This window comes from Drosophila tropicalis, unplaced genomic scaffold (genome assembly GCF_018151085.1).
Source record: "Drosophila tropicalis isolate 14030-0801.00 unplaced genomic scaffold, ASM1815108v1 contig_593, whole genome shotgun sequence".
Lineage (NCBI taxonomy): Eukaryota > Metazoa > Arthropoda > Insecta > Diptera > Drosophilidae > Drosophila > Drosophila tropicalis.
Window position 1 is genome coordinate 1,838,356 of NW_027173070.1, and position 18,767 is coordinate 1,857,122.

Consider the following 18,767-nt stretch of genomic DNA (forward strand, 5'->3'; position numbering starts at 1 on the left):
GCTCATTAAGTGCCACTCTACGACAGTTGTCGCTAATGCTGCTCCTGTCTCTTTTCCATCTCTCTCTCTCTCTCTCTCGCTCTCTGTGGCATGGCCCTGGGCCGGGGTCGTCGTCATGGTTCGCGCTGGGGTTACACCATCATCACATGGGAGGAGGGAGCTAAGAAGAGTCAACGTAAATTTGCAAATATTTGCTGAAATCAGACGAAAACGAAGCGGGAATGGGGCAGAGGAGAGGAGGGGATGACAACTGCGGCAATTGCATGTGTAGCATTTTGGTTTTCGAGTTGGAAGTTGTGGAGTCCAGAGAGTCGGCATTCCTGGAATAGCAGCTGAGTTTGTTTTTCGGACTATGCAGCAAGTTAGTGGAGTTATAATTCTGAAATAGGGCGGGATGGGGTGGCTAGGGGAGTGGCAAAGGGTTTCAAGGAGGATTGTGCAACTTAAATAAGTGTTAGCTGAATGAGTGAATACTTTCCCACAAAATGAGAAGTAGCACTGCAAATAGATTTAACACTAGACGATGCAACATAAGTAGCGCGAAAAGGTTAAACAAGCCACATCGAAGAGGGCAACAAAGACGGAGTCAAGACTAGTTGAGAATGACTTGAAATGATAGAGGAACGAAGGGGAAGGCAACTTAAAGTAGAAAAGTTACTTGCAACTTTACGAAAATTGTAATTTATAATTATGAAAAAACATCGATAAAAGGAGAACTGGCAACAACAAATTAATCTTTTACAGCTGAATAATCTTATGGCAGCTTACTTAAACAGGGAAAGATAATGAAAACAGATTTTCCCTACTGTCTAAAGGAGGGAAACGCAAGCGAAACTAATTCGATTTGTTAGAGTTTTCATTATTGAAAATGAAACGGAATATTGTTGGATTCAAAAATTATGCTTATCGATTTATAGAAGGCCTAAAACAGAAACCTGTTTCACTTATTTTCATTTAAACAATTTGAATGTCGAGATAAACTAAATACGCATTTTTAGTCTGCCTCGTGCAGTGAAAAACATGAAATTCCAATGCTTCACGTTTTAAGGCAATTATTGGGCTTTGGTTATCGATTGAACTACAGACACCGCTGGCCATCCATTTAGTTTACCTACTTCGTAAACTAGAAACTATTGTTACAGACAAAATGTATTTGTCTTAATCAATTGTGTCCTGATCAATTGCGCACAATTTGCAGAAGAATTTGCATGTTTGACTATATAAAATTCTTTATCCAAACAACAAGACGAGCTCACCTAATTTGGCCTAGGTTTATTGTTTAGACAGGTTTTTTCTTGGTTTTTTCAATGAAAATCTACTTTTATAATTTTGTCGTAACTAAAAATTTACTTCTTTAATAGTCACAGAAAAAGATTGACCCAAAGTGATGGCCATCAGTGGATTGCAGCTACTGCAAATTAAAGTTTAAGTTTCTGAGTGCATTTCTGTATCGAATCATTGCGGAGTTTGATTTGATTACTTAACCATCAATTCCCAATTCTTCTATTTTGCAGGCTGAGTGACGCAAAAGCACTCAAAGGATGCAGAGAGATGTGATGATGCAATGATTCCTTGTGCGTCACTCACAAAAGGCTTCTTTCAGTCAAAGGTCTAATTTCGTATGTAAGAAGTATTTCCAATCCAAAGGGTCTTTAACTTTTAGTTATCTTAGTTAGTTGTCGGTTACCTAGATAGCTTCATACGCTCCTCATTCATAAATGGGGCGTTAACCTAGTACTACATCATGTCATCTTATTGTGTATATGTATGTACATATATTGTTCAGGCACTCCTAGTGCAGTGCCCCAGAGCGATTCACTTGTCGGCACCTGTGTGTTTGAGTGTGCGTGTGTGTGTGTGAAGGGCCACCGCGAAGAGTTTGCGTTACCTAGGAATCATATACAATAAGCGTTTAATAACCGTTCATTGTCTTACCTGACCCACTTGTTACAGTGGGTCCCCCTCTCTCACACTCCTTCTATGAGTCACAATTGTAAGAATATTCCATATAATTTTGTATTTTTTAAACGCAACCAGAAACCATAATTTAAATGTCTTAGCGTCTTTAGGACACGTTTTGTGCGTGCAGTTTATCACAAAAAGAGGAAACCGTAAAGAAATTACATGCACCAGGAACCAGCAACGGGCTCAGGCAACTGGCAACTGGCGGGCAACCTGCGGTGTTGTTCAAAAATTATTATTAAGTATTTGCCATGGACTGTGGCAGCTTGGAACAAAGGGCAAAGCTTTTAAATATTTAATAAGTACACAAAAAACAACAAAAATCGAGAAGAGAGAAAGAGAGAGAGAGAGAGAGGCAAAGAGGGAGAAGGAGGAAATTCATACGTTTGCCTGTTGTTGAGTCATGTCAATTGGGCTCTCCAGAGTGTATTCCCGCTGTGGCAATGGAAGTGGAATCAATACCAGGCCGACTCTGAATCTATATGTATGCGTATATATGTTGTGGACTGCCTGCAGTGCTGCCAATGTTGAAGTACTTGTAAGGATACACACACACACACATTGACGGTGACAATAAATGAGTAAAAATGACTTTCAACGAAACGAAAATGAAACGACGAAACGACGACAGCAAAAATCTGTCATCAACACGCTACAAAAAAAAAAAAAAAAAAAAAAAAGAGACAAATGGGAGAGGGATGAGGAGGGGCTGAGGGTAGAACGCACTCAACTGTGGGACTATTGTGAGGAGCCATGAAATTTGATACGATGCGTGTGCGTCAAGGAAGGTGCCGGAGTATCAAAAAGTGCCGGAGTGCCATAGTGGTCCTACGTACGGCACAGACAAAACGAAAGCAATTTCCATCGTATTCTCTCTCTCCCGCTCATCATCATTGCTTTTTTAGTGTCCATTATGAGAAGGTCTAAAAGTATTTTTAAATTTCAAACTTCCAAAAAAAAACAAGTGAACCCCAAACCCAAAATACATATCAATAGTATTGATCCGTAAAAGAGCAGTAGAAAGGGAAGTGTGTGTGTGTGTTTGTATGTCCATCCCTATCAATATGGTCATGTAATGTGTTTTGATGGGTTTATGATGAAAGTTATGGAGCGCAGCTTATTTTATGAGCAAAAATTAATAGATGGGTCATATTTTTATTTGTTTTTCGTTTTTCCTTCGTCTAGGCGACAAATATTTATGTATTTCATATAAAGTCCTTCATGTTTAATGATCGGAAATACGTATAGTACCTACTCTCACATATAACTCATAAAGACATTTTTGTTGACTTTTTGTTTTGCCAAGAGCTTTTAAACGTAAAGGCACTTAAAGTCATTTTGATAGACTAGCTTCGAGGAACATAAAAAATGTTTATCTAGTATAAATACTGAATAAAATGTATTAAATATGTTTGTTAAATGATTTTTAAAGAGGGACTTAGAGGAACTATGTAATATACCCAAAAAAAGTTACTTTTTCAAGTTTTTGACACTAAACTCATAATGAAAATTTAATGAAAAAGTTACCAGAAGTTCATTACAAAAGGAAAGGTAAATCTTTGTTTTCAGAGAAACGAACTCCCTGTAAATAATATGTAGTTATATTTTTTGTTTGGGCTTAGAATTAAAAGCCTTTCTAACTTTATAAATAAGTGAGAAATAGTTGATATACTGTACTCGAAGAACATTTTGTTTGGCAACTAAACGTGTCTTCCTTGGAATCCAAAGTAGACCAACTTTAATATGTTACTAATATTTTATGTCAAATTTTTAATTTCATCTTCGTTTTTGATATTGTCCTGCGGTGCTAAGGGTGGGCTAGGTATGTGCCTAGCTCACAAGGAAAGGAAGGACAATATCCCATGGTTATAGCAGTTTCTAAAGGCATGTCATTAGGGCCGGTCCGCCTTCCCTTCTACCTTTGTCTAGCCAAAGACTAGGCTATTGTTCATCCTATGTGAACCTGTCAGCCAAGTGCGCAATGTGCTGCTTTGGCTTGATGAATGGACCCACAAAGGTTGAGCTAAGTGATGTTCCGACAAAATACTTGTTTTCCTGTTTCTTTTTGACCAGACTGGAACTTGCTTTTAAAGAGCTAAACTATACCCAGGGTTCTTAGAAAGCTGAAAGATATTCGGACTAATCGATCTCTATTAAAATTATAGTTGTAGGAACGCCTGGCCAAATATTGGATCTGATCCCGTTTTAGAATCTTTTTCGAAAGTAAATTTTACTTAAATTTCGAATTTGTTTTCGATTTCCTTATGCTTGAGAGCCATGTCAAATGGAAAACATTTGGAAATGGTTCTCAATTTCACTTCCTGCAAGTAATTCTAAGTGATGGGAAACGTGTGTATATCCTGTTTAATTATCTTATAATATTTCTTAGATGAATATTCTCAATATGCTCTTAGTGAAAATAAAGCAACAGTATTTTTTGCACTTTCCACTAAATTGAAGTTATGACAATTATTATTATTATTACAACTAAAACTACTCTCCTCTTAAACCTAAAAATGTGTATTAACAACGTGTAGTAGAAATTTATAATATAAATGTTTAGTCGACAAATTCCAAAGGATTGTAAAACTTTAAAAGGAAAACCCTTTTATTCATATGTAAATTGATCTAATGGTTTGTCCATTTATTGGTGCCTCAATTCGAGTGAGAGGTCCTGCTGGTTGTGTCCCTCTGACTTTTAAAGCGACTCTCGTGGCTGGGCGGGTGTACGTAGATAGGTATATAAAATTTACAACCTAGACGAGGGATCGCAGTCCTAATCCCTGTGACGCATGCAGCACATAGTGTCGTCGTCGTAACCTGAGTGAGCAACTGCTCCCATGGTATCTCTTACCCCTCCCCTGCCATGTGTAGCTGCAGCCGATGAGAACAATGGACTGGCTTTCAGGCGAAACTACCTGACCCGAAATACCAAACGAAAACAAAAGGTAAACTGCAACACACTACCACATTGCACCTGGTCCACAAAGAGATGGCTAGAGATGCTGACTTGATGATGGGTTGGCCCTAAGAAACATTTTTGTGAAACATTTTTTTATAACTTTACATGGAAATAAGACTTAAACTAATACTGAGTCTCTTTCTCTCCGTGTGTTTGTGTGTGTGTGTGTGTGAGTGTGTTGACAATGATTTCGTATTTTTATTTTTTTTAACCTCGAAAAGCGAAACCAAGTTAATATCTTGGACCTCAAGCAGCGACAAATTAAATAATGCCCAAGCGCTCTTTTCATATTTTTGGAGATATTTGTGGAACCCACACACCAAAAAAGAGATAAAGATAAGGCACTTGAGGCGCCATTGTAATAATAAAGCCCCCAAATCAAGTCTAAATCAAATAGAGCAAAGACAGCAAAGACTCCGAGTGATGGTGGGGGCAGATTATAATAGTAATCTGTTGTGGTTAGGTGAGCGAGGGGCACTTGATCATCATCATCATTATCATCATCAACGACATCATCGTAATCTTCATCGCCATCGTCACTTGTGGAAATATGGAAAAAATGTGTGGCATAAATTGAATTTGATTGTTCAAGTAGTCAAGTTATATGTGTGTATATCTATCTGTCCATCTGTATATCCATTTGTCCGTCTGTCTCGTCTCTCTCTCTCTGTATCTAATGTAAATCAGAGGACGTATTCAAATCCAACTCAAAAACAGCTGCTACACTTCATTACCATAAGGTCCAACCTCATCTCTCCCCTCTGCCTCTCCCCTCTCATATATGCAATTTGATGTGTTATTATCAAACTGAAAATTCAAATTGTTTACACCGCCCCCGACCTTACCCTCTGCCACCGGAGGAGGAGCAAAAGCAGCAGCAGCAACAGCAGCAAACAAAACACAAACAACACTTGGAGAGGCTGCAAAAGTGACACTTCTGAGAGATTAAAGTGACATGTAGTGGCCTGTGTTGTACCCCATCCTTTGGAGAGATCTGGAGACAGCAACTCCGACTCCGACTGGCGACGACACCTTCTCCCATTTGTCCGTTGCCCGTTGAGAAAGTTGCGGGCGATGTGAAAACTTTGGGGGCATGGGAATTGTGGAATTACGAGTATTTTATATTTGCCCTGCCCGACTTGGGTCTTGTTGCTTTTGTTGTTGTTGTCTATGCATAGATTAATAAATTATAAGCTCCTTGAAATGAAATGAAATGAATGTACGTCTCTCTGCTCTCTTTTTGATTACACTGCCACAACATCCATACACATATACTAAGGTGTTGCATTAATTGATTAAAACTTTAAAATGTTTTTAAAGTGGTCTACATTTCTTTATGGAACATCAAATACAATTCCGTCTTGGTTTCCAATCTTTTTTTAATATTCTGATTATGCTATTAAAAAATTTAATGCTTTCATAAACTCTTAATCAAAAACAGAACATTTCTATTCCCCCCTTTGACATCCAGACCAAAGGTTTATGGTATAATTATTTCAATGAAACAATTTAATGTCTTCATAAATTTCAAATCAAGACCTCAAACTATTTGAAACATTTGATTTCTTTCAAGTTGGAACATAGTCGAATGGAAATGTTTATAATTCGATCTTAATTACAACCTCAACCTCGACCTCAAACTGGTAGTCAAAGTGTTTAATCAGTTTCTACCTTCTTTACACAAATATTTTACTTAGTTAATCAGCGTGTGGGTGGCGAAATGTTGCTGTTGGGATAAATTTTGCTTCTATTCAAAGTAAAGTCTACAAATCACACTCTCTAGTTTTTCTTCCAGTGTAAACCCTTTCCCATACGTCAAGCTACTCTGCACTTGGCTTTCTCTTACCGAACTCCTGAGGGAAGTCCATTCATTCCACACGCCCTCGCGTATGTTTGAATGTGGAGCAATTAATGTTTGTGTTTTGTCATTTCATGCCCAAGCTTCGACTTGGCAGTCAATCCGTTGGCTGCTTTCTTTCTTTCTGTCATTCTTTCAATGCCCGTCCTGATGTTGCCCGTCATATGTTCGTTTGTTTGTTTGTATGTCGCTTTGTCCCTCCTGTCTGTTCTTACATTTTATGCACATAATTAAGCCGGTGTATCCGTCGAAAGTATGCGACACTTCCGGCTTGCCAATGAAATGAAATGAAGACCAAGCTGAACACGAAGTTGTCCCGTAATACAATTCATTGAGAGTTGACCACGCTTTTGAAAAGTAAAGTAAACGTAAAGAAAAGAAAGAAAAAGGGGTTCATTTTTTCTGTCCTTCCTTTTATGTGACTCTTGTAATGGTCCAACGGGGAATGGGGGACCAAGATCTGGGAGGCGGGTGGCAAAAGAAGCTGCGGAAATGCCAAGGCACGAACCGAACAGCTGAACAAGAGCAAATGGTTTGATGGTTATCTAAACTCAGTGTGCGGCGGTTAGGGAAGTTTAAAGATAAATTAGTTAGAGATAGTCCAAGTTCGATAATCAAGCGGAGGAGGAGAAGGAGATATCAATTTGTGTTACCTTTTCAGTAAAATTAATCGCTACAGGTTGATTATTCCTCCTCTTGTCTGCCTTTGTGTGTGCGTGGGCTATTGAAATTTAATAGCTAATTGGTTATATTAGTCCATTTTGTAACTGTTTTATTTATGATGTGTTTCCTTTTTCAACGGACTGGCATAGAGAAAATATAATTATAAATTCGTTTTTATAAATTTGACAGCTGTTTCCTTTACTCAAGATATCTTTCATAGTGTAGATAATTGCTTGTAATCGATATGTTTGTTTAAACTTAAAAAAGATGGAAACATATATAATTGCCGTTTCAAAATTGGAATCAAATTGGTTGTTGGTTTTTTTCCCCCTATATATAATTATCAGTTTATTATCTATTTTGAGATTAGCTTACACCTTACCCTAAGGCGGAAAGAGTTTATTAAAGTCAAGAAAAAGTAAAGGAATTGGTAAACATAACGTTTTTGATATCATCCAGTATGTTTTATTTTTGATTTGCTTTTAATGTTGATTTGATTAGCCATGTTTTTAAGTTTCTAATTGGAAAATGTCTTAGTCTAAGGTAGTTAAATCGAAACACCATATGCATTACCTCTAAAAGGACTGGGAATGTTTATGTTTCATTTAATGTAAAGGTAGTTAAGGGGTAAATAAAGTTCAATATGATTTCCCTTATATGTTCTTTAGTAACTCATCCATTCCATTTCGAAGCAATGACCTCTAATTTCCATTGCATTGAGTGACAACAATTCTTTCACAGTCAGCAATGGATTATAGCTACATATCTTCTTTTCTTTTTTTGTGTTGACATCTTTTGACTGCCTTTTTGCTGACTTTGGCTTAATCCCACCCCACCGACTCTGAGATGTATGAGCTTTGATATAACTAGTCTATAGTATTGCTTATCTGTCCACAATTTTGACACATGTCATAGAGGCAATGGGCAAACAAGCAAACACACACAACACTCAGAACAGCCCAACGAACCAAACTGAACGTTTCCTTTATAAGCCGCAAAAAAACAAATCACTTGAGGGCTCCCCCTATATTCCCATTCCCCCAATCTCAAAAGGAGGCTCGCAAGTTGGCATTATTTGAATTAAGTGCATACTTAAGCGTAATTTATTGGAAAATCCACAGGCCTTAGGGGCCAAGAGAACAGATTGCGGTGGTGGAGGAGCCATCTCCTCCTAACTAACTACTCTCTAGCTCTTGTAAGCGCCTGTGGGTTCTACTTTTGCTTTTCGCTTCTTCTTTATTTAATTCCATAAATCTATTGTTTCTAGGAATGCTTATGGCTAGTTTGTGGGTTGAGTTCTGGCGGTGGTGGCATGGCATCGCGTCATTAATCTGCAGACAACTCTATGCCATGGCTGGAGTCTGTGGCCTGCAGAGTCGTCTGATGACATTCTATCTATCTCTTGTCTTTGACTACATTTATTTGAATAGTGCGTTTTCTGTTTGTCCAAATGTCACTCTCTTTTTCACGCGTTATCTTAATACAACCAGACAGCGGACGCGAAAGAGTGGCCAAGGAGGGGCAAATGAGGCAAAGAGATGGATGTACCTAGAGTAACTATAGATAAGAAATGGAGGGTGTATGCGACTTAGGTAAAAGTGAAAGAGTTCAACTCACACTTATTTCACACTCAGATTATAACGTTCATATTACTTACTATCAATCAGTTTTTAGCTACATCTGGTAACATAAGGACCAGAAGTGACTGTCTTTGGATTTTCCTCAAACATTTGGTTACATCTGGTTTTTCTTTTTACATATTTACAATAATACAACGCGGGTTGAGAGACATATAATTCACAAATTGGCAATTCCCTAATTGTTGAAATGAACCCACATAATACCATAAAGTGTTCCATTACTTTAAGGTTCATATTACAAAACTTTAACCAAAAACTTGATTGAAAACCGAATCATAGGACAATCACAAAGCAATTTTCAACTAAATTACATGCAATTACATAAATTTTAATTAAAAATTTTCCAATTATCAACTTTTGATTAGTTGCGAGGCGAAAAATTATTTGATTCACCTTGGAGCAAACATCTTTTTAGGGGCTAATAAACAGGTATAGACCAAGTCGTATATATTTTTGACCTTTCTGCTAGTCTTCATTAGCCACCACAAACACGCACACACACACACACAAGCACACATACAGAAAAAATCTCAATATGTCGAACCATTCGACTCCACTCAACATCATTCCACCATTCTCAGCTCAGCTCCATTGGGAGGAGGCTCTCTGTATGCCCTCCGCATCCGCATCAGCGAGAACGAGTTATTGGCATGCATTGAATTTGCTATGGAATTTTTGTGTGTCGTATATATATATCTATACGAGAGGGGCAAGTATATAGTAGTAAAGTCAGGCCGAGTCAGAAAAAGAGTAGACAATCAGTGGCATGTATAGAATTTCACTGATTTATGTTTTCATATGAGAACACAGAGAAAACACAGAGAGGAAGAGATGGACTGGCAGTCAGGCAGTCAGGCAATCCCCCTCAAGGCAGGCAGCCCGTCTCCGGTTGGGTGACAATGCAGTGATTACATCTTTTGAGTAAGCACCCAACACTCGACTGCCACCCACTACCCCTACACCCACTCCCACTCCCAATTCATTTCCTTGATGTGAAAGGGATGCCTTTGCCAACGAAAAATATTTCGTTTTTGTGTCTCTAGCACAGAGAAATGATAAATTTTTGATTAAAGGCATGCTTTTGATAGGTTCATCTCACATACATATGTACATGGGAAAATACTTTCCCAAGCTTATTGAATTTATGTTGATTGCCAGTTAAGTTTGAGAGAAATTTGACAAGCCGAAAATTGTTGATTACTCCAGTTAGCCAGCAGCTCTCAGTCTGCCTTTTGCCTCTGTGGAATCAATCGCATCTGTCAGTCAGTCGAATCCAAATGTTAATTTAAACAATTAATTTCAATCTATTTACCATTGATTTGCCTCCTCTACCCCTCCCTCTGCTCGCTCTCTCTCTCTCTCAATCTCTTTAACTTGTCAATTTGCAAATTAAGTAAATATAACAACATGACAGGTCCCAGAAAATAAAGAAGAAGAAACCAGAGAGGAAGAACTGACGTTGTCAGGAAGTGAGAAGAGACCACACAGTCATCTTGAACTAAATATAGATCGAAAAACATCATGAAGGAAAAATGGGAATCAGAAGTGGTGGTTAGACATTAGAGTTTATCGTTTTTCCTATGTAAATTAAGATGGGCAAGGCACTTGAATGGGATTCATTAGAGCAATTTAATTGGGCCAAAGTGATCACTTAAGCTCTCTTAAATATGATTTGTGTCTCTGAGAAAAAGGGGGAAAAATACTGCCACAATTTGTGCAGATTTGGAATGTTAACTAATCTTAATGAATGATTAGGAATTCAAGAAACTATGCCAACTAAATGAACAACTACCGCCCTACACATTTTTCAAAATAGAGACAAGTAGAGATAGATAGAGGGAGACATATGTTCACACAGGTGATTAGTCTTCTTTAGTGTGGTAGCAGGTGTCTAGTTGAACCTTAAATTAAACTCGGAATGGTCTATAATTTAAGAACGACTTCCAATATATCATTGAATTTTTTAAAGTGACAGTTGAGAAATGTTTTATAAATTGGCCAAGTATCCAACTTGAGGAGCAACCCTCGTTGGGGCCACTTAAGTGATATAAAGCATTTGGAATATATTTATATCACAGTCACTAACAATTTCCTGCTGTTCGTCTTTTTTTCTTTTTTGGTTTTTGCCGAATTTATAGATAATTTTTCATGATTTTCCACAACTTATTTTCCACTCTACAAACTCTCTTTCTCTCTCTTTCCTTTGCAGATGCTCGACTGAATGTTGCTTGCTGCCTTGCAGGTCAATGTGTGGCAATGATGATGATGATGAAGTTGCTGCTGCCGAGACGAGGCTAAACTGCTGACAGCAAAGTGCAGGAGAAGTGCATTTCCGCTACCTACCTACCTACATAACAATCTACCAAACAAAACTACCTACAACAAAGCGAAACTATCTTTCTACCTAGCAAACAGCACGTAAAGAAACGTAGAAAGGGAGAGAAAGACTATAAAGAGAGACAACAAGTGAGAGAGACGACACTCGCTACTCGTTACTCGTTGCATTTTGTCTGCCCTCTGACCAGCTGGCTCGTATCAGTTCTGTCACAACGTATCTGGCGGTCACAACGGTCTGCAAATTCGAAAATAAAAACACGGGAGAAACGACCGCGTAGCGGTACGCCGCTTTAAACGTAGAAACGTCGAAACAAAAGTGAAACGTTCAGTAAAGAAGGAGGAGGACGGTGAAAGGGGGAATCCTTCTTTATATAAATATTGATTCAATTGTGATTGCTATTTGACAAAGTGGCGTCCGTATACGCATCCGATACTTTCAATTAGGCACGTTGCCTTTTAAATGTGCCACAATGGCAGTGCCGTTCAGGACGCCGCCGCCGCCGATACCAACAATGCCCCATCGAACGCCGTTTTATAGGCTAATGCCTACAGCCTTAATCCTATCCTTTCTCTGGTGCTATTGCAATCTGCTCCTGCTGACATCGCCATCGGTGTTTGTCAAGGCCGAACCGTATGCCGGTGGCTTTGGCAGTGCCGCTGTCTCCAGCGGCGGACTCGGTTCCGTTGGCATACATATACCCGGTGGTGGGGTGGGCGTAATTACCGAAGCAAGATGTCCTCGCGTCTGTTCCTGTAGTGGATTAACCGTCGACTGTTCGCACCGAGGATTAACCCAAGTGCCGCGCAAAATATCAGCGGATGTGGAGAGACTGTAAGTACATACATCCATACAAACAGCATGCAAAAAAGAAAACCCCAAGCATTAATTTTCAGGAAGAGCTTAAGGGATTTCGTATACCTACACACAACATTTCCATTTTAATTTCAAGTAAACGAAAGTAAAGCAAAAGTAAAGTATGTAGTTTGTTTAAATTGATTGCTCGACTTAATGGAATCAACAATCAATTTTTGGTCTTCTAGAATCTATACAGTGGAATACTATCTGATTGAGTTTAGTAACCTGTCCTGCTCTTAAGATTAGTCGAATCTTTAGGAAAATTAAACAATAATATCATAGCCATGTCGAATTACGAAACTACATTCTATATGGGAAGCCCCAAGGGAATCGGACTCTGGAAGAGTCGTGTATCCTGTCAAATATTTCGTTATGTTGTACTTTTAGACCAAAGAAACATTTCATTTAGTTTGCTTTCCTGCTTGTAAGATTATTCTAATCTTTAGGAACACAAAAGACTCAACTCTTGTTCATATTTTATAAGTAAAACTTATATATTTCTTGCCTTAAGCCTTGTCAATTTGTGAGAAATGTTATAGAACCCTCCGTCTGTAGACCTATCATAACAATGTAAGCTGAAACGAAAAAGAATCCTCTGTTTGTTTAGTAAATGAAATTTCGCTGACAGAAAAACCCAAAAGACCGAGCGACCCATTTCAAATGATTTATAGAATATTTATAAGTAAATTGCTTACAAGAAAATGCTGATTCAATTCCTATAAACTTCATCCAATTGATGTATTTCAATTTCAAGGCATTTTATTTTGGCATGACAAATTCCATTCTGCCCCTGTATTTTCGCTCTACTACGTCTTCCTTTCAGTTGTTCAAATATTATTAAAATAATAATAAAGACCAGACGTACGCACATGCCGGTTCTCGGTTCCCAAAATCCCGGGTACCGGGGTCGTTCCTGATGCCATCCCAACCCTGATCAGTATTTATTTTAAAATCAGCATAGACAAACAACAAAAGCAGCGAATGGGCAGTTGGGCAGCAGGCAGCCAGCAGCCAGCTCTGCAATGGGCAGTTGGGCACTTGGGTAAATAAATAAAAGACCATGACCATGTCGTGTCGATAACGACAATCGTCGCACAAATGGATGGGACGAGAGTGGGGGAGGGAAGCAAGCCAAGCGGAGTCGACTCGAGTCGTACATTAAATCGCCATTAAGTTTATTAATTGTCGCCGAAGGAGTCAAAGTCGGAGATGGAGTCGTAGTTGGAGTCCCATAAGCGCATCAGGGGGATTGGCCAACAATTGTTGCATGCATGCCCAGACGAAGCTCTTTGGGGCTCAAGTCAAATGCATTAAGCTTGCCTCAAGGCCCTCCCTCTCCCGCATCCTCCCCACCTCCTCCGCACGGAATCGTCTGTCCATCGTTCACATTGTCGCCACATAAATTAACGTGCCGGCAATTAGCAAGTGTATGCAAAATGCTCCAACCACTTCAGCTGCCACCCAATCGTTGGCGACCTCAAAAAGCTGTTGCCACGACTGACGACGCACGGCGGCGGCTGAAGCTATTTTTCGTATACATATATTCCCCACCGTCTACATAAATTAATAACAGATATCAGCAGCGCCAGCAACAACAACCGCCGCATTATAGCCCAGTTATAAGTAGTCAGGCAGGCCCAGAACCCAGGCTTGGCTCTTTGGTATAAATGCTCAGTTGCTCTCGTCGCCTGAGTAGTCAAATAGCGCTCAGGGACACATTTGTTTTTATGCAAAATGCTGAAATATACTGAGAAACGGCAGAAAAAAACAAAATAATAATAAAAGCTGAAATAAAAATGAACAAATAAATGCAAAAACGAAAAGGCAGAAAATGAAAAACATATCACAACATGCACGACATATTTGCATTTTAAAATAGCCAGAAACTGAAATGCACTGAGAACCTCTGTACCTCCACACACACACAGATCACAGCAATAACAGGGTGCTTCAGGGGTATCAAATCATTTCAAGTGACATATTTTTTTGTGTCACTTAAAAAGGAATGTGTCAAAAGTCTTAAGAACAGCTTAAAAACCAGCTACCCTTTTCACCTTCTGAAGACCTAGAAGCAAGGCCAAAAGGAGAAAAGAACCACCATTAAATGCCAATGGATTATAAATGATTAAACATCGAGAGGATTTTCTTTGCTTTTGCGTTTTATTATTTAAACTGTCAAATGTTTGGAAATTTGATATAAGAAACCATAAACGAAATTAAAGCGAAGCAAAGACATTAAATCATGAAAGAATGAAATATGAATCGCCAAAATAACTCGACACGTTTCTATGAACTATAAAATGTTTCCCCCCTTTTAGGATGATGGATTGTTTCATAGATTTACATGATAAGTTTGCATGACAAACGAGACTTTCCTAGTTGAAATCATTGAAATAAGCATTACCGTACAATGAGGACGAAAGATGAACATATGCCCCTTAAAGTATGCACAAAGTTGTTGATTGGAAATAAGATCACATCACTTAAAAGCAACAGACAATTGTCTAATCTTAATTACACATTGAAAAAGCGGCCTATTAGGTGGATATACCCCTGAAAGTATGCAATAAGTTTTTGATATACCTCTTTTCTTCTCTTTTCTTAAAGTTGTCATTATTTTATTACTATCAATTGAGAATAAGAGTCAAGTTTTGACGTTTTGTCGATCTGTCATGTAATATTTTTCACATTTTGTCTTCATACAATTTAATAATTAAATTATATTTAAAATTATGCCCTCACAAGATGATATTTCTTTACAAAACTAACTAGTTCTGTGACAAATTTATTCAATTTCCAAGTTTATTGATTCACAAAGACTCTGAAAAGATAACTGCTAAACCCGTATCTACCAGTTGCAGCAACTGGGCTTATTAAATTCGACATTTACAATGCGATTTCTGTAATGAATAGTCAATTAGTTAGTCATTTAACTTTAAACTGCTCATTAGATTAAAGAAGAATGCAAAGTTGATGGCATGAAGCACCCTAATAAGCCACACAGAAGTATCTAACTATCTTTTCCACAACATGTACCATGTATTTTTATACAGCTAGGTACTGTATGTGCACATCAAATATTGAACATGCCCACAACTTTATTGGATCTGGGCACGGGCAGAGGCATGAACAGAGAAACAGGCTCGGGCATTGGGCCTGTCAATATGCGCTCCAATGGCAAAAAAAAACAGAAAAGAAAAACGAAAAAACGAATGAAACTTGAAAAAAAGAATAACAATGGCAATATGCAAACTGGGACCAAAGCAAATTGTAACCAGGCGTTTTCCTATCTATGAGTCTCACACTCTCCCCCTCTCACTCTCTTTCACTCATTCTATAGCCATGCCCTGGACCTTGGCATGGCCATTTAATTACATAGCTGAGGAATGACTAAAAATGGAAGGCATGGAATAGAAACGACCTGCCACTCACTCACACACACAGAGAGTCAGAGAGTTAGTTTATTCAATTGACACGACAGCATTTTTGCATATAATTTAGTGTAGAAACCCAAGCGAGCGAACCGAACTCAAACTTGAATCTAACCTCAACCCAGTTGAGTTCAATTTTCAGGTCCCTTTCACACCTTAGCACGCCCTAACCTCTAGCCAAAAAGGTGAGCCTAATTTATAGCTGCCAACTTTCAGGCGAAGTAACAGCTGCAAACACATCAAAGAGAAGTCTCAGTCCCAGCAGCAGCAGCAGATGAAATCTAATTGCGGGGAGCCACCGAAAAACGACAGCGAAAAAACCAACAAAAAACCCAACTTCTTCTTTTTTCCTCTTACTCTTGCTCTTGCTTTTTATAATGAAGTTAAATGTTAAATGTTTAATTATATGGCACAAAACGGCAAAAATTATGCATAAGCTTTCCTAACAAATTATATTTTAAACCATTACAACAAAAGGCAGCAGCAGCAGCAACAGCAAAACCAACAACAACAACACCATTGAAAAAAAAACCGTCAGCTTTTGAAAAATGTCTGGCAATTAAGGCAAAGACTTTTGCTTTTGTTTTTATTTTACAGAAATCTTTCAAATCTTTACACACAGTGTATCAAATGCCGATGCTGAGGAGAGACTTGGTGTAATCAGTCGGATCTAAGACCAGAAAGAAAAGACCAAACTGCGCGATAGAGGGAACGAGATGGCCACATCTAGCCAAGAGATATTAAGCTCATTAAAAGAATATGTACAACAAATATTTCAAAAGGCGTAGACCCAACAGCAAAAAGGGGCCCAGAGCCAAGAAAAATATGGGGCGAAGGAGTTTTAAAAGAATAGAGAGAAGAGAGAGAATTACTAGAATGGGTAAATTACATTAAACACTTCAGGTTACAGTAGAATTGGCCTGAATTCAATAGCAGTAAATGATAACTATATCAGATACCAAAGTTAACTTCCAGTCTCCAAAAGTAAAGCATATTTGTAAGGCTTAATCAGTTTTCAAATTTAACCCATATTAAGTAGTTTGCAATGTTATTCTTCGCCAGTAATAGCCAAATTTAATAACGTCTATAAATGAGCTTCAATGTTGAAAGGTCTTACTTTTGTTCCATCTACAAAAAATGTAGTTAATTTTCTCTATTTATTGCTGCCTAGAAGATTCTGACAAACGTCTTTCTGTCCTCTTTTAAACTTCTCAAAATTTGGGTTCATTTTTTAAAGTTGTTGTCTGTCAGCGTTTTTGAAGAACTTCTAAAATATTTATATGCAATTGACTAATTTAACCATATAGAAGGTATACGTTCAATCCCCCCAAGAGAATTTCATTCGTCAAGCGCCACTGTTGCATCTGTTTCTTTCAGTTTATAGAGAGAAGACGTAGAGCAGTCTTGGCCCGTTCATGATGTTGCCTCGCAACTTGATGCGAGATTCATTAAGGCTTAAGACGGAAAAGAAGAAGAAGAAGCAGAAATAAAAACACAGACACAGAAATATCTTAACGTTTGGGTCTCTGAAGGTCTTACTACCTGTTCGAAACCCAAAAAAAATAAATGAAGCAAGTAAGTCGACTCGTCGACTCGGGTATACCATACACCAGGTGAAACAAATTTTTTTAAATTTCGAAAACCAAATGTACATATGTATGTCTATTAAATTGTTTTTACATGTTTCATAGTATGTGCTATCTCGCTCACTCTACGAACACACGAGCACTCTAGCGCCGCTACTAGCCAACGGCCAATTCTGGCCTTGTGGACCGCGTAGTAAAATACGTTCATACGCATATTTTGCATGTTTCTAGTCCGATTTCAATAAAATTTGGTAGTTTTGTAGAAATAGATAAGATTAATTAGTCTGCCGAATTTGAATGCGATAGTCAAAAAACTACAGGAGAAAATCGGTTTTTTCTTAATTATGGAGGCGGAAGTGGGCGTGGCAAAATATGAAAATATATATACTCTGCGCGAATACTAAGCCAGTATACATACTAAATTTGGTGACTTTAGCTTTGTTTATTTTTGATAAAATCAGTTTTGTTTGATTTGCGGGGGCGGAAGTGGGCGTGGCAAAATTTTTAAATAGCCAGTTTCTGCGCGTCTATTAAACTAGTCTGCATACCAAATTTGATGTCGGTAGCTGTCATAGTTTTTAAGAAAATCAGTTTTATGTAAATTCCGGGGGCGGAAGGGGGCGTGGCAAAAAGTTTAAACAATTAGTTTCTGCGCGCCAACTAAACGAGTATATAAACCAAATTTGATGTCTCTAGCTGTTATACTTTTTAAGAAAAACAGTTTTATGTGATTCCTGGGGGCGTAAGGGGGCGTGGCCGAAATTCCAATTAACTCTGAACATGTGCATACTACACGAGTATACATACCAAATTTGGTGGCTCTAGCTCTTATAGTCTCCGAGATCTGCGTGTTCATACGGACGGACGGACGGACGGACGGACGGACAGACGGACATGGCTAGATCGACTCGGCTATTCATCCTGATCAAGAATATATATACTTTATAGGGTCGGAGAAGCTTCCTTCTGCCTGTTACATACATTTTGGCGACTTTAATATACCATTTCACCCTATGGGTGTATGGTATAAAAAACCTTACTCAAAACAGCGAAGCAGCAGCTGAGGCACAGGCTGTGGCTCTGGCTCTGGCTATGTCTGTGTCGGTATCTGCGCGGTGTTGCGCATGCGCATTCGCTTCAGTTCCCGTATGTTTGCCCATGCCTCTTTTGTATCTCATTTTGGTTGCATTTCATTGTTATGACATCTACAGGTAACAAATTTTTCTGTTTCTCTTGAATAAAACGAGTTCTTCTTCCTACTGCGACTACTCCTGGGAGCTGAGACTCTGACTCTGGAGGGATGGGGCATGTAAAATGATTAAATATCATATTTTTGTTATCAGACAAAAAGGCAACCATCAGCACCATCACCACCACCAATAAGCAACCACCAATCCACATATCATGGATTGCCACCAGCTGCTGTTGCCGTGTAGTTGTTGTTGTTGTTGTTGTCGCTGTAGTATATCTTT

The 18,767-nt window shown here is 38.5% G+C and overlaps 1 protein-coding gene across 1 annotated transcript in view; it reads left to right on the top strand.

The window, feature by feature from the left end:
* Positions 1–18,767, top strand: part of sli (slit guidance ligand) — a 61,454-nt gene that overhangs the window by 23,644 nt on the left and 19,043 nt on the right. The window contains 1 exon segment of the mRNA XM_068290248.1: positions 11,295–12,254. Coding sequence (XP_068146349.1) covers positions 11,893–12,254 — 362 coding nt within the window. The 5' untranslated portion in view covers positions 11,295–11,892.